This window comes from Periophthalmus magnuspinnatus, chromosome 2 (genome assembly GCF_009829125.3).
Source record: "Periophthalmus magnuspinnatus isolate fPerMag1 chromosome 2, fPerMag1.2.pri, whole genome shotgun sequence".
Classification (NCBI taxonomy): domain Eukaryota; kingdom Metazoa; phylum Chordata; class Actinopteri; order Gobiiformes; family Gobiidae; genus Periophthalmus; species Periophthalmus magnuspinnatus.
In genome coordinates, this window is record NC_047127.1 from 13,938,303 (window position 1) to 13,964,134 (window position 25,832).

The 25,832-nt window shown below is 39.7% G+C and overlaps 1 protein-coding gene across 1 annotated transcript in view; it reads right to left on the bottom strand.

The window, feature by feature from the left end:
• Positions 1–25,832, bottom strand: part of LOC117381643 (gamma-aminobutyric acid receptor subunit gamma-3-like) — a 177,712-nt gene that overhangs the window by 30,741 nt on the left and 121,139 nt on the right. Inside the window, exons 7-8 of the mRNA XM_033978638.2 lie at positions 21,406–21,543; positions 5,840–5,992 (exon numbers count right to left, since the gene is read on the bottom strand). Of these exons, the coding sequence (XP_033834529.1) occupies positions 5,840–5,992; positions 21,406–21,543 (291 nt within the window). The remainder of the gene's footprint in view (positions 1–5,839; positions 5,993–21,405; positions 21,544–25,832) is intronic.

Below are 25,832 nucleotides of genomic sequence, written 5' to 3' on the forward strand. Positions count from 1 at the left end.
AAGTCAGAAATTTACATACATTTCATTAGTATGTGGTACCTTTGCCTTTAAACTGTGTGTTTTGGATATTTTTCTACAAGCTTCTCACAATAGTTTGGCTCATTCCTCCTGACAAAACTGGAGTAACTGAGCCAAGTTTGTCAGCCATCTTTTTAGGTCTGTTCATACATTTTCAACAGGACTGAGATCAGGGCTTCATGATGGTCACTCCGAAACATTGTCTTTGTTATCCTTAAGCCACTTTGTAACCAGTTTGACAGTATGCTTCGGGTCATTGTCCATATGGAAGACCCATTTGTGCCCAAGCTTTAACCTCCGTCTTGAGATGTTGCTTCAGTATTTAAACATAATGTTCTTTCCTCATGATGCCATCTATTTTGTGAAATGCACCAGTCCCTCCTGCAGTAAAACAACCCCACAACATGATGCTGCTATCTCTGTTTTTCACAGTTGGGATGGTGTTCTCAGGCTTACAAGCTTCCTCCTTTTTCCTCCAAATGTAATGATGCTCCTTTTGGCCAACCAGTTCAATTTTAGTTTCGTCAGACCACAGGACATGTCTCCAAAAATTAAGGTCTTTGTCCCTGTGTGCATTTGCAAACTGTAATGTGGCTTTTTATGTTTCTTTTGGAGTAATGTCTTCTTCCTGCAGAGTGGTCTTTCAGCCCATGTCGGTGCAGTCCTCGTTTCACTGTGGATAATGACACACTCTCACCAGCTTCACAAGGTCTTTTGCTTTTGTTCTTGGGTTGATATGCACACTTTGGACCAAAGTATGTTAATCTCTAGGACACAGAGCCTGTCTCCCTTCTGAGTGGTGTGATGGCTGGACATTCCCATGGTGTTTATACTTGTGTATAATTGGCACCTTCAGGCATCTGGAACTTGCACCCAAGGCTGAAATAGACTTGTGCATGTCTCTTCCTGATACCCCGGCTGATTTCTTTTGACATTCCCAAATTATAAAAAAAAAAGCAATTTAGTTTTTGTTAATTATTGTCTAAAAAGATACATTTTCCATAATACCAAATGAGTTTGAAATGCTCGCATATTGTCGTATGTTCCTAGATGCACAGCGTAACTTTTCAGGTTTAGTGAGTTTAGAGCAGACATGGGCAAAATATAGCCCGGGGGCCACACACGGCCCTTTGGGTTTATTCATCCAGCCCGCCAAACGTGACCTAATGTAATATATACATATATACCCTGGCCAGGCCCCTCTGTCAAATTTTAGAACCCATTGTGGCCCGTGTGTCAAAAATGTTGCCCACCCCTGGTTTAGAATGTTTGTAAGTATGGCATTAAACTTATTCATCCTGCATTTATTTCATTATGGTTCATTAGCAGGCACCTTGGTTGAAAAATACCTCAAAAGACATGCACTTTTCACTGTATGCAGGGTCACCTCTGCATAGATCTGACCAGTAGTGCCACCTGCTAATGTCCATGGAGATTGATAAGTCTAATAGTGTATTTTGGAACATTATATCCAATGCAACATAAAGACAACCAGATGGTGTACCCTTCACCAGTGTTACATAGTACATATTTAAAACTGTTATTCTTATTCCACAATTATACCACGACTCTTAGTCCATTACTTTTCTAACCTCTCGAATCCTATCCCCCCTTTACTGTAGGTCTCCCAGGAAACCTTCTGTTGTTTGACGGACAGCTCAGCGTAAGGACCACCTGGCTAACGTTAGCGCGCTGTCCAAAAGTAGAACCACCTTTTTTTCACTTCTCTCGCTCGACTCCCACCTCTCTGCGACATTTTGTGCCCGCTACCTGCCAAGAGCCTTCACCTGGCAGTACTCCGGTCCCTGCCGCGTGCTGTTTCTTATCTGTTCTCCCCTTTAAGAACTGGATCAAGCCAGGCTAAAGAAAACAGGGTAGAGAAAGGGCTAAATGATTTTCTGTCTGGGGTGTTTATCTGAACCGAAACAGCGTGGATCTCTTCACTAGTGAGCATGTCTATTACAGCCTATTCCTGCTGTTTCCACTGTCCCTCCATGAACTGAGGACACCACATAGAGAAATGCAGGTTAATGATTGAGTTACAAGATGAAACTCTGACACTGTAATAATTTAGCTTTTTTATACTGAAAACGGTCCAACCCCTAAACCACATGTGTCAAACTCAAGGCCCATGGGCAAAATGTGGGCTGCCATGTCATTTAATGTGGCCTGGGTAAATGAAAATGTATAATCGTCTTTAAATGTCAGTTTATCAGGAGATATGCAGTTACACAGTCATATTTTTAACATAAATGGAAATGCATATGTAATATTTGTAACTTGAATAAGTAATAAATACAGAAACAGTTAATTAACAAGTAAAAAAATAGTTTATAAACATTTATTTTACATTACATTTGGTCACCTTTAGTTACATTTATATGGTTTTACAGCTACATCTGATCCTTTGAGGGCAACCATTTTGCTAACTCATAGTGTTCAGCTCCAGTCAAATGAAGCTCATCAAGGCTAGCAGTTATAGCGGCGAATTTGAAGCTGAGTTCCTTATTAGGAATTCCGACCGTGAGTATCATAGCAACCAGAGAGCAAATTTGGAGCCAGGCTGTTTAAGGTAAAGCCCCTTCCCACCTACACCGCTGGTTTAGCAGGGAGCAGGCACTTAGCAACACTGTTAATCAAAAGTGTTGCTAACGCTAGCAGGAGAGACCTTGGGGAAAGAAGAAGCCTGATTTGTCTGTTATTTATGTTCATATCTTGATTTATGGACACAATAGTGAAATAAAAATCCCAGGATAATGTAGAGCGGGTTAATACGAACAAACTGACGAACCTAGCAGCAGCAGTTACAGAGAGAGGGGCGACAGTTTTTCAATAGAAAGTGAACTGGAGTCAAAGTCAATGGAGCCAAAAGCGCGCCCATGATCATTTCCTATTTGGAACGCGGTGGCTAGCAGCTATGGCCGTTTATATATATAGTCTACGATCCAACCACACAGTAAATTATTCAAATAAAACTATATTAAACATGTTTGAATTAAAGATTATTTCACTCTATATTATTTTGAGATCACAATTCATCTCAAATGAAATGTAATGCAGCTTGAAATAGTAACAAAAATAGCATGGATCAAAATTTGCAGAGAAATGAGTGTTCTGAATGATGGATGGATAGATAGAGATTATATAAGGGCTCGAAAAGCATGTCACTAATTTCCAATCTTTTTATATATATTCTGGACATGATTTAACCTTTAAACTTATGATATAAATTTCGTGAGCAACTTGATTGATGATTCCATATTGAACAAAGTGTCAAAAGCTCTAATATAACTAGCATAATCCAAGAGACACTCCCAGATGACCTTGTCTGATATTCTGAAGCAAAAAAAAAAAGCATAATAGGTTTAAGCATAAGTACTTCCTCACTCTAAGTGCTGCTTACGTACAGGTCATATCAGGGTTAAGGGTGAGGAGGGGGTCAACACGATGGTAGTAGGTATGGCAGGGTCTATTGGTTCAACACGTGCTAGGAAAAACTCACAATATTAGGAAAATATTGGTAGTTGGAATCATCAGTGGTGCTTTAAAGAAGACCTATTGTGCTTGTGTGCGCTCTGTGGTTTTAATGTGACACTCGTGGATCATTGTTATAATTTGCACATTTTAAATCGCAATGTTCATCTAAAAGAAACTGACTTCTGCGTTAGAAAACTGTGGTGCCCAATGGGAGCTGACATCGGCGTAAACATCATCACAAAAGAGCCGTAGAACTGTCGGATCCTCCTATGGCTAGCTGCACATCACACTAGTGCAGGGGTGGTCAAACTTTTTTCACCGAGCGCCGCATACTGAAACATATTTGAAGCGGAGGGCCACAGATCAGTGTCGATACAGGGAGTCAAATGTTGGATTTAACACCGGTTTGATGGAGCCATTGTAGCTTTAATAAGACTTGGAAGACTATTTTTAGGTCTGTGTCACAATGCAATGTGATGTTATTCAGGTTATTTGTTGTAAAAAATACTTCCTGATCAATTGGGCTGGCTTAGGAAGAAGCATGAGGACCAACAAAAATTGGTCTGAGGGCCGCATTTGGCCCGTGGACCGTAGTTTGGACAGCCCTGCACTAGTGAGTATCAGATTTTTTTTTTCATTTGTACCAAAATTACTACATGACCTGCTGAATCCTACGTGTATCAACGATTAAGAAAATAAAATTGAAGAACAAAGTCAGCACAGAGAAGTGAGCGAATGCCGGTGGAAGTGAAAACAGGGTTGATCAGCAATATGGCGTCTTGAAAATAAGCGATTAAAGATTGCTCAAATGTGCACGAATTGCTCCAAATACAACTTTGAGAGGGAAACAACTACGGCATGATTAAAAGCTCTGAAAAGTCGATTTTGCATTTTGTAGGGTTGATTTAAATGAAATACTGCTCATAGGACTTACCTCCAAATTTGTCCATGCAAAACATCCAACCATCTATCAATACAACTGATAGAAAGCATGCACTGGAAAAGAAATAAGGTCATGCAACAAACTGACAAAACAAAAAACAAAAGCACATTTACAACATGCAAACATAGTACTTATCATTATAATTTAAGTGTAACAGTAAGACCACATACCTAATACACGATTCTGACACATCTGAACCAGTGAACCTATTAAAAGTGTTTGTGTGCGCTCCTACTGATTAAAAGCGTCACTACAACAACAACTGAAACTGGGATGTTATTAGTCCAAAGAGGTTCATCTGGTCCTCCGTGAAGTTATTTTAATAGATTATTTTTTCAGATCAGATCAGAACATGCCCATAGGACTTTAAACCGGGACGAGGGGGCCTTTTTACTCTCACACACCTGGGATATTGTACTGAACAAGTCAAACTGCAGATGGCGATGTCGTCCTGCCTCCACCAGTAGGAAAACAGCGCCAAAATTTGTTTAAATCAGCTGACCGGACACGTCACAGCAACATCACGTGGCCACTGTGAGAAAGAGCGCTAGCAAACTTCACTGGTGGGTATGAAAACGAACTAAACTTTGGTCTGAAAAAATTATCTATTAAAATAATCAGATCATTATTAACGTATTTTCTGGACTATAAGTCACTCCGGAGTATAAGTCAAAAATGCATAATAATGAAGAAAATACTTAGAAGCGCCGTATATTCCACATATAAGTCGCACCCCCGACCAAACTATGAAAAGAAAAAAAAGTACGAATTGTAATCTGGAAAATACGGTAGTTGCCACGAGATCTGGCACGATATTGAAATTTGGTCTCAGGATTGTCATAGCCAAAAACAATGTGATTAACAATAATGACACGATAATAAGTTGCTGAGAAAGTTTTATGGATATGAATACTTATAGTTTTAATATTCCAGCTCCATATTTAAACAACTGCTATAAAATTGTACTTTGATATAAGTAAAAACAACCATGCTCCAGAAGAAGTATTTTTTCCTGCACATTCAGGATCGCTAACAAGCAAAGCTCCAGTTAAGTCCTCCTCTGCCAAAACAACCTCCTCCATTTTGAGATCTTTCCATCCGTAACATTAACTCTCTATTTCTGGCTTCACAGGGGGTTTGAATGCAGAATGCCTTTTCAATAAACAGGTGCAGGCTTATTCACAATCCTCCACAATTGCCCCGGCAGCACTCGCGCGACAAAATTGTGACGTCATTTATAAAACGTGTCATTACAGGCCATTTTGTGCTACAGTCCTGGCCATACAAAAGTTCACCATGGCCGCTTGTTTTATCAATAGGAAATGTGAACCTAAAGCGTGTCTAGGTGGTCGTAATGTTATGGTCGATCGGTACATTGCTGTTTTAGACTTTAAATTGTACCTAAAGCGGTTCTCGCCGGTGTAGCGTCGCTCTTGATCCAGAAGGAGACCCAGGACAGCACCACCGTCAGGATACACGGGATGTACGTTTGAATGGTGAAGTATCCCATTCTCCTGCTCAGGTCAAAGTACACCGTCATCAGCACGTAGTCACCTGAAAAAACAAAAAAACAAAATATTCATCGAAAGTATCAAGCGTTTGTTGTAAAGTAGCCGACACATTTTAATTCATATTACCTATAAATTATTGCATTTTATTATAAACTGGGATTATAGTGGCTCAGGTAACAAGGGTGTTGTCCTAAAACCAGAAGGTTGTAGGTTCAATCCCAGCGTATTTAACCTGAAATTCGACTAAATGTAATTATGAATTGAATTGTGTCTTACAGTTACCACATATCACCAATCAGACCAATCAACAGGATTGATACTAGTTGTTAGCAGAGGTAGTTGTTTTTGTTAGTAGTAATAGTAGTAGTAGTAGTAGTAAGTAGTAGTAGTTGTTAGTTGTAGTAGTAAGTAGTTGTTGGTAGCAGTAAATAGTTGCTGGTAGTAGTAGTTGGCAGTAGCAGTAGCGGTAGTAGTAGTTAAAGTAGTAGTAGTTGTTTGTAGTGTAGTAGCAGTAGTAGTAGTAGTAGTTGTTGTTGTTGCCCCTTGCCCATTAAACCAATCAGCAGTAAGTAGTAGTTGTTAGTAGTAGAAGTAAGTACTTGTTATTATGATTATTATTATTAGTAGTAGTAGTAGTAGTTGTTAGTAGTAGTAGTTGTTGTTAGTAATGGAGTAGTTCTTAGTAGTAGTAGTAAGTAGTTATTATCAGTAGTAGTAGTAAGTAGTTGTTAGTAGCAGTAAGTAGTTGCTGGTAGCAGTAGTGGTAGTAGTTAGTCGTAGTAGTTGTTAGTCTTTGAAACATGTATGAAAAAGCACTGCCCCCTTGTGGCTGGGAGTGCGTCTGCTCTTGCCTGTGCCAGTGTTTTGTTTGAATCATTTTAAGTTACTTTTGATAAAAAACATTAAACTTTGCCTCTCAGTTTGAATCACATCTGATTCTGGCTCGGCTCTCGTCTCACCTTGCTTCTGTTCCTGTTGCTTTTGATAGCTCTGAAGCCATTAGCTGATCATTAGCACTCGCGCCAGTCGTATTGGCAGCCTCACGTATACACCAGATTGTTTGTCACAAAAAAATAATAAAAAACAACCCCAAAAAATATTGGAAATTGAAAACTGACCCAAAGGCGTCGTCTGTCGATTCCAGCACTGCCTTTGTGCTGTAAAAGCATTGATCTGACCCGCACTGGCGTTTGCTACTGATTTCCCAAATGATCAAATACTACACAGAATGAAAATAAAAACGTCTCTGTTTGGCCGAAACATTATCAGTTATTATTATCAACAAAGTTACTACTAGTATTTGTGATAATAGTCTATGAAGTTGCTGCAGCACATAGTAGGAGTAGCAGTAGTAAGTAGTAGTAGGCCTGTCACGATAATACATTTTGAAGCACGTTATATTGCTATAGATATATAGTGCAAGAAATCATAATACTGAAACTATTTTATCTCACTGAAACAATTCAAATACAAGATAATCCCAACAACAGCTTTTTTAAATGAACTTTTTTTTATTAAAAGTCAGCTGCAGTACAAACATTTTATCAAATACATATTTTATAACCAATATATTGAACAATAACTCAATATAGTAATTATTGTGACAGGCCTAGTAAGTAGTAGTCGTTAATAGTAGTAGTTGTTGTTAATAGTATTTGTTTCTATTGGTAAGTAGATGTTGTTGGCAGTAGTAATAGTAGTAGCAGTGGTAGTGGTCAGAGTATTAGGTAGTTCTCGGTAGTAGTATTAGTAGTTCTTGTTCGAAATAGTAGTAAGTAGTTGTTAGAAGTAGTAAGTAGATGTTGGTAGTAGTGGTAGTTGGTACTAGTAATAGTAGTAAGTAGTTGTTAGTAACAGTAGTGGTAGTAGCAGCAGACAGACAAACAGTAAGTAGTTGTTGGTAGTACTAAGTATTTGTTGGTAGAAGAAGTAGAAGTAGTAAGTAGTTGATGGTAGTAGTGGCAGTAGTAGTAGTAGAAGTTGGTAGTAGTGGTAGTTAATAGTAGTAGTAGTAAGTAGTTGTTGGTAGTAATAGTAGTAGTACTTGTTAGCAGTAGTAGTAGTAGTTAGTAGTAGTTGTTATTAAAAGTAGCGGTAGTAGCAGCAGGCGCACACAGACAAGTAGTTAGTAGTAAGTAGCTGTTGGTAGTAGTGATAAGTAGGTGTTGGTAGTAGTAGGTAGAAGTGGCAGTAGTAATAGTTAGTAATAGTAGTAGTTGTTGTTAGAAGTAGGAGTTTGCAGCAAATAGTTGTTAGTAGTAGTAGTAAGTAGTTGTTGGTAGTAGCAGTAGTAATAGTAATTATTGTTAATAGTAGTCGTAGTAAGTAGTTGTCAGTAGTAGTAGTGGTAGTAGCAGCAGACGGACACACAGTAAGCAATTAGTGTACGTAGCTGTTAGTAGTAATACGTAATTGTTGGTAGTACTAGTAGTAATAGTAGTAGTAGTTGTTAGTAGTAGTAGTAGTAAGTTTTTGTCAGTAATAGTAGTGGTAGTAGCAGCAGACACACACACACACACAAATTAAAATTTAATCTTTTTCAACAGTGATGGACTAGAACACTTTAGTTTATTAATAAATAACAGCGACAAATCCCACTACAAAGAAATGTAGTCAAAACAGTAGTGCAAGAACAGGCTGCTCGTGCTAACAGACACTGATGGGCTTTATGTTAGAACAAAACCAAAAATAATATAACATAATAGTTGAGTTATTAAAGCTGAGGTATGTGGTGGGAGATAAAGTCTTCTAGCACATCGTTAAAGTGGACGGTTAATGTTTGAGAGCTCTGAACAACAGCCCTGGAGATCAGACTACGGCAAAAGATCGAGACAATCAAAGTTTTATAAGAAAAAGCCAAAGAAAAACTCATTCACAGACAAACCTTGAGACACGAGATACAATAGAAGGTTTTTATATTGATTTGAGTTAAGATTCAAACACACAGAGTGAATTGAGGAAAGAATCTTCGTTAGTGTTTTTCTATAATTATGATGCAGTAACATTTAACGGGTGAACAGTTATATAGTTATAAGTATTTGCGGATTTAAAATCTTTGTAAAACCTTTTTGTGTTTTTTTTCTCATTTTTAGTAAAAGTACAGCAGTGTAGTGTTGTCACGATACTAAAATTTCAACCTTGATTTCGATACTAAGGAATAGACTCGATACCCGGTTCCTTTTTTTTCTACCTTCGATACTAGTTTTGGTATCGGTTAGTGTCTGATTTTTTATACTACTTTATACTTTGACCAGCAAAAGTAATGTTGTACATGTTTAGTTCTCCATTTAGTAATATACGGTCATAAATTAAAGCCACAATATGAAACTTTTCTGCTATTTTCTTCATAGAGATGTTGCTTTAAGTGTTTAACTGAACTCTGTCTCAATGCAATGGTGCCATGAGTCGTAGATACAGGTCAGATCTGTGGAGAAGCGACCCCGATCACAGCAAGAATGCGCGTTTTTCAAGGTAATTTTGAATAGTAAAAAACACCATAAACTAACTTACGATAAGAACTGTGAGATCTATACTCTATCTATAATCATACTTATCAATTTAAATTAAATTATTATTATTTTTAAGTCAATCTACTTTACTGTACCATACCAACTGCTTTTGTCTTTGGAAAAATGGTGCGATAGAAACTCTAAAATCCATTTGGAGCTATAGGCCATAGTCCAAAATCTGACTTACAAGGTCATTTTTAAGCACTGGATGTTTAAAAGGCTATAACAGATTAATAATAGGCTTTTAACGTTTTAAAGCAGAGAGAGAATTGGAGTGAACGCTGAATGTCCAGCATTTAAACTCATATACTCATATTTTTTATATTTATTTCGGATGAAGATAAAATTGCCTTTGCGAACCTTGACTACAAATTGGGTTTCAAATACACACATATACACTTAACAAGAAAACACTAAATGTACTGGTGCACTGTAGCCATGAAAAAGCATTAGTTATATAAGCCTACGGGGCCATAATTACCTGCTGCTTTGTTAATTAGCAAAACACTGCTACTGGAAACTAACGCAAACACTTTTCCTAACTATAGTAAAAGAAAAAAATATATTCTGTCATTGGACAAAAAGTTGTAAGAGTGAAGACGTTTGTTCCCTCATCCAAGACGCTTCTGTAGTTCTGGACACTGCCTTATGTCTGTCTGAAGGGAGGAGCTAACTAAACTGAACTGTTAGTTTACAGTTCCTGTTTGTTGGCTAGGGCTAATGAGCTAAGTGTGAACTGTGTCTGAGTCATATTTTGCATAATCGTACAGGCTCCTAATGGATGCTCTCACACCTGTTAGCATACTGGCAATCACTATTGTTTCCTTTGTTTTGATTTAATTGAAAGAACGTTTGTCTTTCCTGACAGAAACTGCTTCTTAAACTCCCTTCTTCTCAAACCATTTATTTTCTTTGGCTAAGATCTGTGCATCACTATCTTCAAAGGAGTCGTTAGTGGCATTGAGATGTACATCAGATTGGTGTCCCGAGCTGCTCTTGTTATGGTGTTGGTATATTCTGTTATGGAATGTCTGTTCAGTTTCTCCAGTGTAACGCTCACTGCACTCTTCACCACACTGAATGAACATTACTTTGTTGTATGTTATTGCATGGTAATCTTATAGATATATATTACAATATATATATATATAAAATATTTCAGTTTCACATACATGAAACAGATAAACTCATATTATTGTTAGTAAAAATAGTTATACTAGTTTGGGTGTTTGTGTTGTCGATTCCGTGATGGAGAATCTACAAATGTAACTTTTCCAGAGGAGGAGCTGATGTCCAAGGAGATGTTATTGCTTTGCCTGGAATGTTCTGCAGTATGGCATTAAACTTTTCCATAGAAACAAGCAGGAGACACCACCAAACAAAGTTACAGATCAGATCTGTGGAGAGCAGACCCCGCTCATAGTAAGTGTATATGTTTTTCAATGTGTTTTCAATAAAAACACTTGCAATTAAAAAAATAAAGCAAGATGAGTTTAATGCCATACTGAACAACATGCCAGCCAAAGTAATAACATCTCCATGGAGAGAAGCATATGCCCGACACTCCACTTGAAAGGTACACACAGCAAATACACGTAGCATTTTGTGTATTTCTCCCCAAAAGTGACAGTATACAATCTCCTAATTTCATCCTCTTTCTTTCATTTGACCACAGTGAGTTATTATTAATACTGACATAAGGAGAAGGCGTTCCATCACTTTTATGAGCCAGAAAAAACTGTCCTCCCCAGTGGGACAGTCCATATGCTCAAATCATCTGCTTCTCTAAAGGATACTATTACTACTGATACTGCAACTACTACTGCGACTCCGGGCGACAGTAGCTAGTAGCTGATAGAGTGTTGGTGGTTCAAATCCTGCTCCACATAAACAGCAGTGGTGCAATTCCAGCTCCCACAGATGAATACTGTCATTGTGTCCTTGGGCAAAACACTAAACCCACCTCGCCCCCAGTGTCTGTGTACACTGGTGTATGAATATGTGTGTGAATGGGTGAGTGGTTCCTTGATATAAAGCTCTTTGAGAGCCTTGAAGGTGGAAAAGCACTATATAAAAATGTGACCATTTAACATTTACTACTGCAGCTGCTGTAACTGCTACTAGGACCAGTACAACTACTACTAAATGTAAAACTGCAGAATCATTCCCGAGCTCAGTCTCCTGTCCTTCCATGTACATCATGAACATTAATCATCCTGTCCCACAATGATGACATCACTGACCCCACTGCAGCTGTCTCAAGAAGATGACAGTGCACCTACGATACTGGGGCCACAGTAGTAAAACAGAACTAATTATTTTATACAGATTAAAGGTGCTATATTACAGAAAATAGACTCCTGTGAACTTTTAGCCATGGTAGCATGTTTTTAGCTCATCAAAAACAGACCTGGAGTTGTGTTTTGTTTCATTCACACATGTTTGAGTCACTCTTTATTATTAGTCTGTTACATCTCCAAAGCTCAAAATGCTCTGTGCCACCTTGTGATGTCATGAAGTGGTAGTTTTCAAGTTACCTTTTACCTTTTGTTCAGTAGAGATTGGCAATTTCAGAGCTTAAATGATCCAAATGATTCTAGTGAAGGTGTGTGGAGTTTAAAAACACAGTGGAGCACTTCCTGTATTACCACATGAGATCACAAGGTGGAACAGAGTGTTTTTGTGTTTCAGAGAAAAACTCAGCCTAAATATGCAGGGTTTGTGTGTTAAACATGTGAATGAAACAAAACACAACTGCAGGTCTGTTTTTGATGAGGTATTAACACTCTCAAAACTTCTATTACTAGCTTCCCCATATTTCATATTTTTTAATTTGTCATTTCAAATCTATATTACCTTGTCTTGCAAAACTTTTAGAAAAGTTAGTTGCACATCAAGTTACAATTTATCTATATAAATGCTCAATTTTGAAGTCTTATCAGTGGTGTTTCAGAAAAGGGCAAAGCGCTGTTACTGCAACCACAAAAGTTTTAAATGACATTTTCTCAGCCCTTGATGACAAACAAGATTGTGCAACACTATCGATTTAACTAAAGCTTTTGATTCAGTGGATCATGGAGTCCTCTTGAAGCGTCTGAAGCAGATTGGATTTGACAACACTACATGTAAGTGGTTCCAAAATTATCTTTCAAACAGAACACAGGCAGTAGTCGCCGATGGGTTTAAATAACATTTTTTAAACTGTAAGCAAAGGAGTCCCCCAAGGCTCAATTTTGGGCCGGCTACTTTTTACTATATTAATTCCACTGGCTGCAATTTAAGTAAAAGCCTCATACATTTATATACAGATGAAGTTGTTTTGTATATAAGTGCTCTCTCTGCTGATCAGGCGATTTAAAAACTGCAGCAAGATTTGAATGAAATCCAAAGTTCCCTCAAAAATCTTCTATTATTATTAAACGCATATAAAAGTGTGCAAGCTACAAATCTTTATACACTAAATGGCACGATGATTGAAAGAGTCACGAACTATAAATATCTTGGGTTTTGGCTTGACGAAAACATATTCTTCAAAATATTTCAGAATTATGTAACAGTTTAAAATCAAAACGATCATTTTTATAACAGAAACATCTTGTATCCTGTTGAACTGCAGAAAAGAGATTGTTCAAGCAGCCTTTCTTTCTGTACTGGATTATGGAGATATAATATACATGCAGACATCAGCTTCTACTTTGAAACCTTTAGACTCACTCTTTCACTCAGCCCTTCGTTTCGTAACAGGTGATGAGTTTAAACCCATCACCGTTCACTATGAAAAAGCAGTTTGGCTATCGCTGTCAGAAGAGAACAGCACTGTAAAAATGTATTTAAAAAGGACTACTTCATAGACTGCCTGAATATCTTTTGCTTATTTTACTTCCCAAAAATGGAATACATTTCAAGTACATGCAAAACTGAATACATTGGTGCCACTAATGCACTTTAATAATCCGGTGATAAACATTTGTCACCACACCTGTGTCTGTTTTTAATGTTTTAAATGGACTTATGTAGCTATTTGTTTGAGTCTGCACGCTCTCATTCGGCTCTCCCTGTAGAAATAAAAACAAAATGTAATGAAAAAACTACACCATAAATAGCATCATAGTACTTTTGTGTGCATCAGTCATATTTATACAGCTGTGTGGTAGTAGAATGCCTGAAGTCTGTATGTTTGATCATAGGAACATAACATCATTAAATGGCTAATGGCCCCGCTCACAGTATGTGGTAGGACGAGATTTCACTCATAAGAAACATTTTACAGACAAGAGGAGAAGTAATCAAGAGCTGGCAATCAAAGTCAGTCTGCGGTTTCCTAGCGATCACCAATCCTGAGTTCATGTCTACAGTTAAAGGTCCTATATTACACAGAACTGAGTCGTGTGAGCTTCAAGTCATGTTATAATGTTACGTCTTCAAGAACACACCTGGAGTTGCGTTTTGTTTCATTTGCACATGTTTGAGTGGGCTCTTTAAAGTTGCACTGTGTCACTTCTACAGTTTTGGGTCTCAAAATGTCAACAGCAGTCGCTTTGCAATGCTTGTCTCTATGGAGATGTTGTTGCTTTACCAGGAATGTTCCCCAGTAAGACACTGAACTTATCTACTAGCCAAATAAAATACTTTGAAAACATGCATTCTTACTCTCTTCTGTTGTGTGGCCACCTTTCCACAGATCTAATCTAAGCCTTAACTGCACGTCGCCATGGAGGGAGATGAGAGAGATGTTTAATGCCATACCGTGGATCATTCCTTGCAATGTAATAGCATTTCCATGGAGGCTAGGTAACAGACCTTCATCCAATACCAGGAGATTTTTGGTGAGGAGTACCTATAGGGCAGGGGTGTCAAATACATTTTCACCGAGGGCCACATCAGCAAGGTGTTTGCCAGATGTAATGTAAAATAAAAGTAACTATTTTTTTTAACTTGTTAATTAATTAAGTTTCTGTATTTATTACTTATTCAAGTTACAAATATATGCATTTCCATAGGTGTAAATAATATGGCTGTGTAACTGACAGTTTAAGAAAGTCATACCTTTTAATTTAGCTTGTCTTGGGCCACATAAAAAGATGTGGCGGGCCATATTTGGCCCACGGGCCTTGAGTTTGACATTGTGCTATAGGACATCCATTTAACTCAGTGAGAACATGCAAACTTTTAACAGAAAGACCCCACGCAATCTAGAAAATCAAACCTTGGATCATCTTGCTAACCACTCTGCCACTATACCATTAATGACATGTTTTTAACCTCAAAATCTGACCTTATATCTCTTATTACTCATTAGTGTTCTTCCTTAACAAAGTGTCATTTTTAACATTTATAGATGAACCATCAAAACCTCCACAGAAAATACATTCATTTCTACTGCATAATGCCTCAAAACCGGGCTATCCTGGGAATTTTTCAGGAATTTGCGCTGGGATCCTGGGACTAAAAAGCTTGGAAAACGTTTTGGGATTTGGCTTTGAAGCGGACCGGGCAAGTAGATAAGGGTTTTCAGCGGGGATCCCCCTGGTGGCACTGCGGTCCACTCTAGCTTATTATAATGGCCCCTTATGTTGTGGAGGAGTGGAGGTTTGTCAGGAAAATTAATGATAGACTTAAAATAACTCTCTTAACGAAGAAGCGGAAAAGGGATAGTATAGCGACGCACAGTGAGTTCAGATAGGCAGGTTGGAGTCTGTCAAAGATTTGAAAGAGAGCGATGGCTTCATGTTGAAATACGGTTTGTTTGTGGGTGTTAAATCATAGGACTAAATCAGGGAGGAACCAGGACTAAACCAGGTCTAAATAGGACTAAAAAAAACAGCACAAACAAGACTAGACCTGTGTTAAACCAGGACCAAACTAGAACTAAACCAGGACTCAACCAAGGCTAAGATTGAACCAGGATGAGCCGGGACTGATCAAGAACTAAACCTGGACCAAACTAGAACTAAACCAGGACTAACCCTTGACTAAACTAGGGCTGAAGCAAGGCAGAACCAGGACTAAACTAGAATGAAACAAGGACTAACCCATGATTAAAATAGGGATTAACCAAGCCTGAACCAGGACCAAACTAGAACTAAACCAGGATTCAACCAAGACTAGGATTGAACCAGGATGAGCTGGGACTGATCAAGAACTAAACCAGGACTAAACTAGAACTAAACCAGGGCTAAACGAGGACCAAACTAAAACTAAACCAGGACTCATGCAAGACGAAAGCTGAAACAGGATGAGCAGGGACTTATCAAGAACTAAACCAGGACCAACCCAAAACTAAACTAGGGCTGAACCAAGGCTGAACCAGGATTAAACCAGGACCAACCTAGAACTAAACCAGGACTCAACCAAGACTAGGGTTGAACTAGGATGAGCTGGGACTGATCAAGAACTAAACCAGGACTAAAATAGAACTAAACCTGGACTAAACCAAGACTAGGGTTCAACCAGGATGAGCTGGGACTGATCAACGAAACCAAAACCAAACTAGAACGAAACCAGGACTAACCCAAAACTAAACTAGTGCTGAACCAAGGCTGAAACAGGATTGAACCAGGACCAAGTTAAAACTAAACTAGGACTAACCCATGACTAAACTAGGTGTGAACCAAGGCTGAACCAGGACTAAACGAGGACCAAACTAGAGCTAAACCAGGACTAAACCAAAAAAAAAAAAAAAAAAAAAAATGGGATGAACCAAGGCTGAACCAGGACCAAACTAGAACAAAACCAGGACTCAACCAAGACTAGGGTTCAACCAGGATGAGCTGGTGCTGATCAAGCCTTAAATTCATTATATCGTGACACTCAACCATAAATATTAGCAATCAACGTCTTATTATATCCGGAAACACAGGACTCTCCGGCTAATTACCTCATTATCTATTGCCACTCCCTGCTAGCTCGTCCGCTAATCACGTCTTCTATGGGGAATATTTATGAGGGCTAGGTGCAGCGTTGACAAATCAGATTGCATTATGGGAAAAGACAGAGAGGGAGCGATAGAGCCTGTGGTATAAACAAGGTTAAGGGAGGTTAAGAGTCTAGGCTCTATCTCTATCATGTAATTAATCTGCTGGAATCGCGTCAAAGCATTGCGTATTCACAAATTGCCCCGGACCTGTTGAATGCACAATATTTTCCTGCAAATTTGCGACAACAAGCTGAAATTGAATCAGGGAACGAGGGAACGAGAGGGCTAATAAGTGCGCTGACAGAGGAGGCGCGGAGAGGAGAAAAAAGGATTTAATAATTAAGCGTCTTCTGAATGTTTAATCTCTCTGATTAATGTCAATGGAAAAACCTATTTGGCCCCTGCGCACCTGAGGGGAATTCTTATGAGCTGCTTTCACTACAGTGGAGATAGAGACATGAGCGGTGTACAGTGAGCTACAGCAGTAAAGAAAGTCAGACAGGAAATCAGCGGTGGTAAGTGGTATTAGCGCTGTCACGATATTAAAATTTCAGATTCGCTTTCTATACGGCTCGATAATCATGATTCAGATACCAAAATGATGATCAAAAACACTATTTAGACAAAAGAATGTGATTTTCAACATTAAATGGGAGTACTTTCTTTTATATTTCCATGTGGCCTTATATCTGTGCACTCCCTCAGTGGTCCATGGGTGTATACTAGACTATGTGGTCTCAGGATCATGCTAAAGCTATTCAGGAAAGGTTCAATTCTGTCCCTCGTTTATCGTGGGGGTTACGTTCTAAAAATAACCCGCAATAGGCGAAATCCCCGAAGTATCAGGTTTATTTTTTACAATTATTCTCTCTGTTTTTGGCTGTAAAACCCCTCACCACACACTTTATACACTTTTCTCACACAGGCATTAACATTTTCTCACATTTCTCTCTTGTTTCTTTTCATTGTTTTGCCTATGACGGCGGCCAATAGTCAGACCACAATTAAAACACTGCAGGACTGTCTCAGTGATGTACAAAATTGGATAAGCAGTAACTTTTTAAACTTAAACCAAAGTAAAACTGAGATTGTGGTTTTTGGTCAAACTGAGCTACTCACTGGACATGACAGTGTGATTGGGCCACTGTCTTCCTTCTGTCGTCCTTCCGTGAGGAATCTAGGAGTGATCGTGGACTCCATGCTCAAACTCGACAAACATATCAGCTCAGTTATAAGAACTAGCTTTTGTCAGCTCCAGATTCTGGCTAAACTTAAGCCTTACTTGCCTCTGGCTGATTTTGAAAAAGCTATACATGCTTTTATCACATCACGCCTGGATTACTGTAACTCTTTGTATGTAGGTCTGGACCAGGGCTCTATACAGCGTCTGCAGACTGTTCAAAATGCTGCAGCTCGGCTTCGGACCAATACTAAGAGACGGGAGCACATTATGCCTGTTCTGTGCACTTTACATTGGCTCCCTATTGCTTTTCGGGTGAAATTCAAAGTGTTACTGATTGTCTTTAAATGACTTAACTTCATGGGCCCAGCCTATCTTAGGGAGCTGCTGCAGCCCTATACTCCTCCCAGAGCTCTGAGGTCAGCTGACCAGCTTCTGCTTGCTGTGCCTAAAGCTAGGCTCAAAACTAGGGGTGACAGGGCCTTTTCTGTGGCAGCGCCCAAATTGTGGAACAGTCTCCCTTTGTCTGTCCGATTATCTGAGTCTCTTACTCAGTGTAAGTCTCGGCTCAAAACTCATCTTTTCTCCCTGGCTTTTAATATTGTGTAGATCAGGGGTCACCAACCTTTTTTAACCTGAGAGCTACTTTATGGGCACTGAGTCGTACGAAGGGCTACCAGTTTGAGGCGCTCTTCTGAAATAACACATTTTCTCAGTTTGCCTTTAGTTATATATTATTAATAATGATAAATGATAATCATCTATGTGAACACACTGATCACATTAATGATTTCTCAAAATAATTATCAACAATGAGCAAGGAGGGAAACAGATATCAGTATTCAGCACTTTAACTTTACTGATCTTAGTAATTGTTCAATTTCCAGATGACACTTACATCACTACATCTCATAGGAAAAGTGTCCCATTTTCACTATCCATTGACAAACCTTTTTAACAAAACATAAATAATACACATTGCACCATATTTCATAAAGTTATCAATTATGTAATGTTAAAGAAAAATAAGCTTACATGTTTTTAAATAAATCTCCGTTGCGTTGTTTGACTTTTTCACCGGTGTCGTGAAAAAAGCCTGTTGTTTACCCAAAGCTGTGTTTAGCTCTGGGCTTGTTCTGCCCATAGTGTGTGTCCCCGTGGGGAGTGTGCGTCCCCGTGGGTAGTTAGTGTGGAGCTTTGTGAGACGTAGTGAAGTGTCCCTCCACATTGTGCCGCTTTGCCGTCACCACAGTCGCTCCACAGATGAGATACGCACAGGTTTCTTTTACGGTCTTAAATCGTTGTGAAAGTGATCTCTTTATTTTCTACCATGTTTTGGAGTAAGAAACTGCATTCAGCGCATCCTCACAGCGCTCGTGAGCGGAGCACTGGTTTTGTCACGCGCACAATACTGACCTTTGAAGTGAGTAGGTCAAAGTTCACCTGAACTTATCTAAACTTCACGTATAATGAACATATGTTTAAGATATTGTCATTTTTAAATCTATATAAACGCAAGGGTGATAAAAAAAAAAAAAAATAGCAAGAGAATAAAATTACATTTTAGATGCAGCTCATTAGTGAGTTGTGCTATTTTTAGAACCGATCTGCGGGCGACTCATGTGGGGCTTGGGGGCGACATGGCGCTCGCGGGCACAGGGTTGGTGACCCCTGGTCTAGATAGAATGTCTTGGTACTTGCACTGTTATTGTATTTTATGCTCTTTTGTATAATGTAATTATACCTCATTGTGTGATGTTTTATGTGTTTAGTTATTTTATGTGAAGCACTTTGGTCAGCTGAGGTTGTTTTTAAATGTGCTATATAAATAATCTTGAATTGAATTGAATTGTTTAAACACTCTCAAAGTTCAAACCTTCGTAGGCGCCTTTGTCGGTGCAGAACGTTTCATCGACATTGTGGGTTTTGTCGGGGAGAAAACAAATTGCAAACGTACAGCACTTCAGAGTCACACTGCGATCCAGCATTTATGTAAATTTGGCTGAACACATTCTGTACTGTACAGGAGACACGACACGGAGGAGACTGACGGACAATGGTCTACAGTCCCTTAGCCAATCAGGACGCACAGTAAAATGCACGATCATACGCTGTAAAAAAGCCTGTAAAATTGCACAAAAAAGAGACCACGAAAGGTGAACAGCGATATAAGTATATGGGGTGTACAAATATTCCATTAGGGATAAATTTTAGTTTGTAGAAATTGTCTAGGTTGAATCCTGTGTAGAATAATACAAATATTACAATAAGGGTCACATTAAAATAAAGTTGTAGTCAAATTTGATCAAGATTTAGTGGCGGACATCAATGTGAAAACACTAAAGAGCAATTTGCCAAAAGAATAGAGCTTGTTTGAGTTTAAATAAAAAATGTACAATGGCTGTAGAACTTTATACTGCAGGTCTTTTAATATTAACAACTGTTCCTCCAGGAGTGACCCTCATGCTCCTCTGCGCATAGCTAAGCAGAAAGAGTTAGAAAAACAACAGAGGACAGCAACAGGTCTTTAACTCTTGGGCAGGACACCGACCGTTCTCCGCTCTACAGCCAAACACAAGTGTAGGTGTAGCTTATTCAGCAAATCTGTCCCCTTGACTTTGCGCTTTCTACACCTGTTTACACCTGTTTATGGACTTGCGGAGCCATGCGCAGCACATGTTTACGCAGTCTACCCGGAATATCCGCGGAAGCAGAGTGGACGCGGCGCTCCGGACCCTGGGGAACAGCGACGACGGTGTGCTGTGGTCGATTCTGCATAAATAATTCCAGATTAGAGTAAAAGCAGTTTGCGCTCTGTGTGTTGGACTAAACTGTACAGAGAGAAACAGGACAGTGCAGTGACAAAAAAAGATTAAGCTACATTATAATCGGAAACAGAGGCTGCCCAGCGCGTACAGCTCTACAAGCCCATAACGAGGCGCTGAAGTGATGCACAATTAGCACATCTTTGAACAATGATTTATGCAAAGTGCCCACATTTAGTACAGTGGAGAGCAGAATCTAAGAGAAGCGGAGCGGAGTGGAGTATGGGTAAAGATCACACTGAGACTCCTCCACCTGTTTGTGGCTCGGAGCACAGCTTGTGTCCTGCCCAATAAACCCCAGAGGGCGCCACGCTCTGCAGGCTTTTTACAAGGTGGAACCCAGTCACTTCACTCCGCGGGAAGAAGTCTGTGATTGATGCATAGAAGCAGAGAGGTAGGTGGCCATCTGTCTAATAACATACAAACATACAGGACTGTTCTTGTTTGATATCCTTTTATGTAAAGCTTTTAACTCAAGCACTAGTCTTCCGCAGTCTGTGTTTGCTTTGACCCCTAAATCATTAAATATCGACGTTATTGTTGGTAAAATTACATCTCGTTCTGGCTACGACTTTAATCTCAAAATATTATGACTCTTTCCTAATAAAATTGTAGCTTAAATGTCGAAATGTTCCGATTTTATTCCCGTAGCGCCTGCATAATTTATTTTTTCAATGTGACCCTTATGCTTTGCCGTAAAAATATCAGCACTCTGTAATCTTTTGCCATAACATCTATAACTATAACAAAATGTAAACATGTTGGAACTTCAATTTTCATCTGAACTATTACCACAAAACTAATATTACACCTTGAAAATGCACAGTCTCCTCTGATCCCAGAAGCTCAGGGGGGTTAGGCCTGGTACATACTGACATTGTGTACTGTAAGAAAAACATTTAGGCAGTTTCTTCTCTAAAACTAGTTTGAAGTTAAAAAAAAAGTTCATTCTGATTTAATCATCAAGCAACACAACCAATCCCCCATTTACACAATGACCCCTTGACCCCTGTCCTTTGACCTCACCTGACGTTGTCATGAGCACGTCCGTGGTGTTTCTCAGGCCCATGAAGTCAAACTGGTACAGCCTCCAGTACTTCTGATCCGACGTCTCCACCGAGTTCCTCTTCCACTTGTAAATGATCTCATCTCGTGGGTATCCATCTAAAGGAAAGAAATAAACATCGACAGCCATTTGGACTTTTTTCTTTAACCAAATTTATGAATGTTTTAATATATTGTCGCTATTGAGAGTGTTTAAACAAGAAATGTGAGAAAATGTTAACGCCTGTGTGAGAAAAGTGTATAAAGTGTGTGGTGAGGGGTTTTACAGCTGCAAAACATAGAATAATTGTAAAAAATAAAGCTGATACTTCACGGATTTCACCTATTGCGGGTTATTTTTAGAACGTAACCCCCGCGATAAACGAGGGACCACTGTACAATCAATTATCAATGTTACTCCTTCTACTCCTACAACTGTTAATGGTAAATGGCTTTTCCACCTTCAAGTCACTCAAAGCGCTTTACATCAAGGAACTACTCACCCGTTCACACACATATTCATACACCAGAGCACGCAGATACTGGGGGCGAGGTGGGGTTAAGTGTCTTGCCCAAGGACACAACAACAGTATCATCTATGCACTGGCAACCTGTGTGCCAGTGGATCTGACTGCTCTACCAATTAGTACTACTGCCACTACTACTATCGCTCCTTTGTCTGTGACTTTTTTACTACTTGTGCTACTAGTCCAACTCCCACAACTACTGCCAATCATAAAGCAACAAAGGCGTTAAAAATATGCAGTGTTGTCAAACCGTGCTGCAGATTACAATATAACATGCGAGATGAATGCTGCCTTCAGAGTACGCAGGATTTTAAATGATTTATGCTAAATTTATACTAATGCATTCAGCAACTTTTCTCCGTACAGAAGCGGACTGCGCTCACACTGTGCCATTAATGTTGACATACTGGGTATATATGGAGCAAACATCAACACTGGTATAAGATGTATGGTGTGTTTTAATGACGTTTAAAGGGCCAGTACGTCACTTTTTTCCGTGTATTTGCGATTTTTTTTCCGTGAGAGTTGGAAAAACAATAGCGGACAGCAAAAAGTCTTTAACTGGACACAAAAGGACTGAATAAAAGCAGTGATTATGAATAAAACGCTCTTAAATAAACTCTTAAATTGGTGTTAAGTTGCTAGCGTTAGCCTCTTACATTAGCATGAGCTGTTCAAAGATTGATAACTTCTACGTCTTAGACAAAAAGTGTCCGTTTACATGAGATCCACAAAAAGTTGTAGGATTATTTTTAGTCCATGAATACTTACGACAATTTGATCATCATTTATTACAGAAATCAGAAAGAAAAATGTGTTTAGTTTAGCTGACTTTATTTTCCCAGATGCTAGAGTCGCGTGGCCCGACAGTAGTGAGCGAATGGTGCCCTGCAATCGTCCTCGGAGGTCAGATTTTCCGAGTTCCAACTTGTACACGACAACTGGAGCACACAGCGGCCTCGGTACGTCAGAGTCCTAGTCAGAAAATCCAACACGGCAGTGCCCTGCGTTTGCGTAAAGTTTGGTATCCGACAGTTAAAATAAGGATCATACTTGTGTTATTTTCCCTTTAGATGTTCCCTCCTGTCCAGCTGCTTCTGTGAACCTGCTCCTGCATAACGGTTGAGCCCCTGCAGTTATAAATGCGCCGTTATGCTAATGTTGCTAACGGCGCTAATGTCAAAATAAGCAAAGATTCCCTCTCAAATGTTTCTTTGTTAACTGTTAATGTCGCAATAATGTCCAGGTTACAAAATTAACTTATTATTATTCATTATTTTTATTTACTATTATTTATTTTATTGAATCTTTGCTTTTATATATTGGAACAAGCATCCGATGCTGAACTCAAAGATAATGTAATTTCGAAATCTGACTTCTGACCTCTGAGGGTGACTGAAATGCAGAATATGTGTCAGAATTGCTTGTGAATGAAGGCACTATATATTCCTCTAAACCACATGTGTCAAATGTGGCCCTCCACATCATTTTACATGGCCCTCGACAGGGTAAATTAAAAGGCAGGATGGTCTTAAAATGTCATTTTATCAGGAGATACGCAGTTACACAGCCATATTTTAACATCTAGGCAAATACATATTTACTATTTGTAACTTGAATAAGTAATAAATACAGAAACAGTTAATTAACAAGTTAAAAAAGTTGTTTATTTATTTTTATTTTTTAGATTTATTTTTGAGGGCAGCCATGTTGCTGATGTGGCCCTCTGTGAAAATGTTGACACCCCTGCTCTAAAGAGTCCAGGGCCTGTGTCGTGTTGAGAGGTTTGGGTGGATATTCAGACACAGCCAATGTAATATGGACATTCAATATTAACTATCTATTGCAATTCCAGAATGTGACATCACATGACGACGAGTGACATCACCCGGCAACTGTGACATCACAAAGACGATTCTATTTGGAAGTTTATGAGGGCAGCACAAAGTGTGAACAAGCTCATTTCAACTCAGCACTCCGATGAGCACGCAGCAAAAACACTCAGAGCACACAAACGATTTCAAAGCAGCAAATATGTCTAAAAACTGGTCTGATTATACTCCTGAAGACGACGAATACCTCTACAGTCAGTACTTCAACCTGGAGGAGGAGCTGGGCACAGCATCCACCGATCCAGACCAGACCTCTGGACCATCGGAAACGGTGGTCCACACCTTTCTAACTCTTGAGGAGTTGGAGAGGGAGCAGCTAGGGCCTCAAACCTATGTGAGGTCTGAGGAGGAAGACGAGCGGGGCATGACTTTAGTCATGTTACGGCTCGAAATGGCCTCTAAAGCTGCTGAGGCCAGAGCCAGAGAGGAACAGCTGCTCAGAGATCTGGAGAACCTCAAGAGGCTTCGTGAACGAGACCACAATCAGCATGAGGAGTACAAGTTACAGACACTAAGGGAAACAAATATGATCATTTGTGCTCACAGCAAGCAAGTGGAGCAAAAGGACTCAGCCATACGAGATCTCCAAACTGCACTGGACACAGTGAAAGAGGAGAAAGAGGGTCTCACTAAACAGGTCGCAGATGCTCACAATTTGGTCGAGGAAATTAAAGAACAGTCCCGCCAAAAATCACACAAGTGGGAGCTTGAAAAGCAGGGCCTCTGTCTGAAAATAGAGGACTCTGAGAAACGGGTCCGAAAAAGGAAGGAAGCTCTCGACAAGTCCAACCAAAACCTGAAGCAGCTCAGAGAGCAGCTCAGGGAGACACAGAAAGAGCGCTCCCTGCTGGAGGACGCCAGCTGTGTGCAAGAGCAGATGCTGAGGAGAACAGAAGCAGAGTGCACCCTACTGGTCCAGAGGAACAGCGTGCTGGAGCAGGAGGTGGAGCAAGAGAAACGAAGCAGAGGTGAACTAGAGGAAGAAAAGACAGCCATTTTGAAGAGCTGTGAGGCACTCAAAGAGCAGCTCAGATCAACTCAAGAAGAGCGCTCCCTGCTGGAGAACAACAGCTGCAGGCAGGAACAACTGCTGACAAAAGCAGAGGCAGAGCGCACCCTACTGGTCCACAGGATAGATGAACTGGAGCAGGAGGTGGAGCAGGAGAGGGAGCGTCTCAGAGGGACTATGAAAAACCACACCCTGCTGGAAGAAAAATTTATGGCACTTGACCAGGCGCTTAGGAGCCTCTTGGAACAGTGCACCCTGCAGGATAAACGGTGTACTGCACTTGAGCAGGAGCTTCAGAGGTCCGAGGAACAGCGCACCCTGGTGGAGGAAACATGCAGTGCTCTGCAGCAAGAGGTGAAGACGTCAAACGTACAGCGCACCCTCCAAGAAGAAAAGTACATGGCGCTTGAGCAGGCCTTTAAGAGGTCCGAGGAACAGTGCACCCTGCAGGACAAACTGTGTATTGCACTTGAGCAAGCGCTTAACACGTTCGAGGAACGGTGCACCCTGCAGGATAAACGGTGTATTGCACTTGAGCAGGCGCTTAAGAGGTCCGAGGAACGGTGCACCCTGCTGAGCGAGATGAGCTGTGCCCTGGAGGAGAAGCTGGAGAGGAAAAAGAGGAGGTGGTTCAGGAGGCTCTTGTGCCACTAAATCCTCTGTCATCACATGACTTTACTCAAAGCATAAATAAAGCAGTAGCATAACAAAAACTTAATGTGGTATTTTGTGTTTTAATGCAAGATATTTGTTATTATTATTATGATTATTATTATTATCAAGCCTGCAACAAATCTTTATGTAGATCAGACTTTGGAGCAAAGGTTTGAAGATCACATGAGGATAAAGTAAGCCATTTTAGAGAAGGAACTGCTGACATCTGTCATTCATAAATAAAAAGTCCCTGTACCTGATTTTTCTTCATGTATCTAAGCTAAACATGTCTCACCACAGTACAGATCTATTGTATAAGCAGTTCTT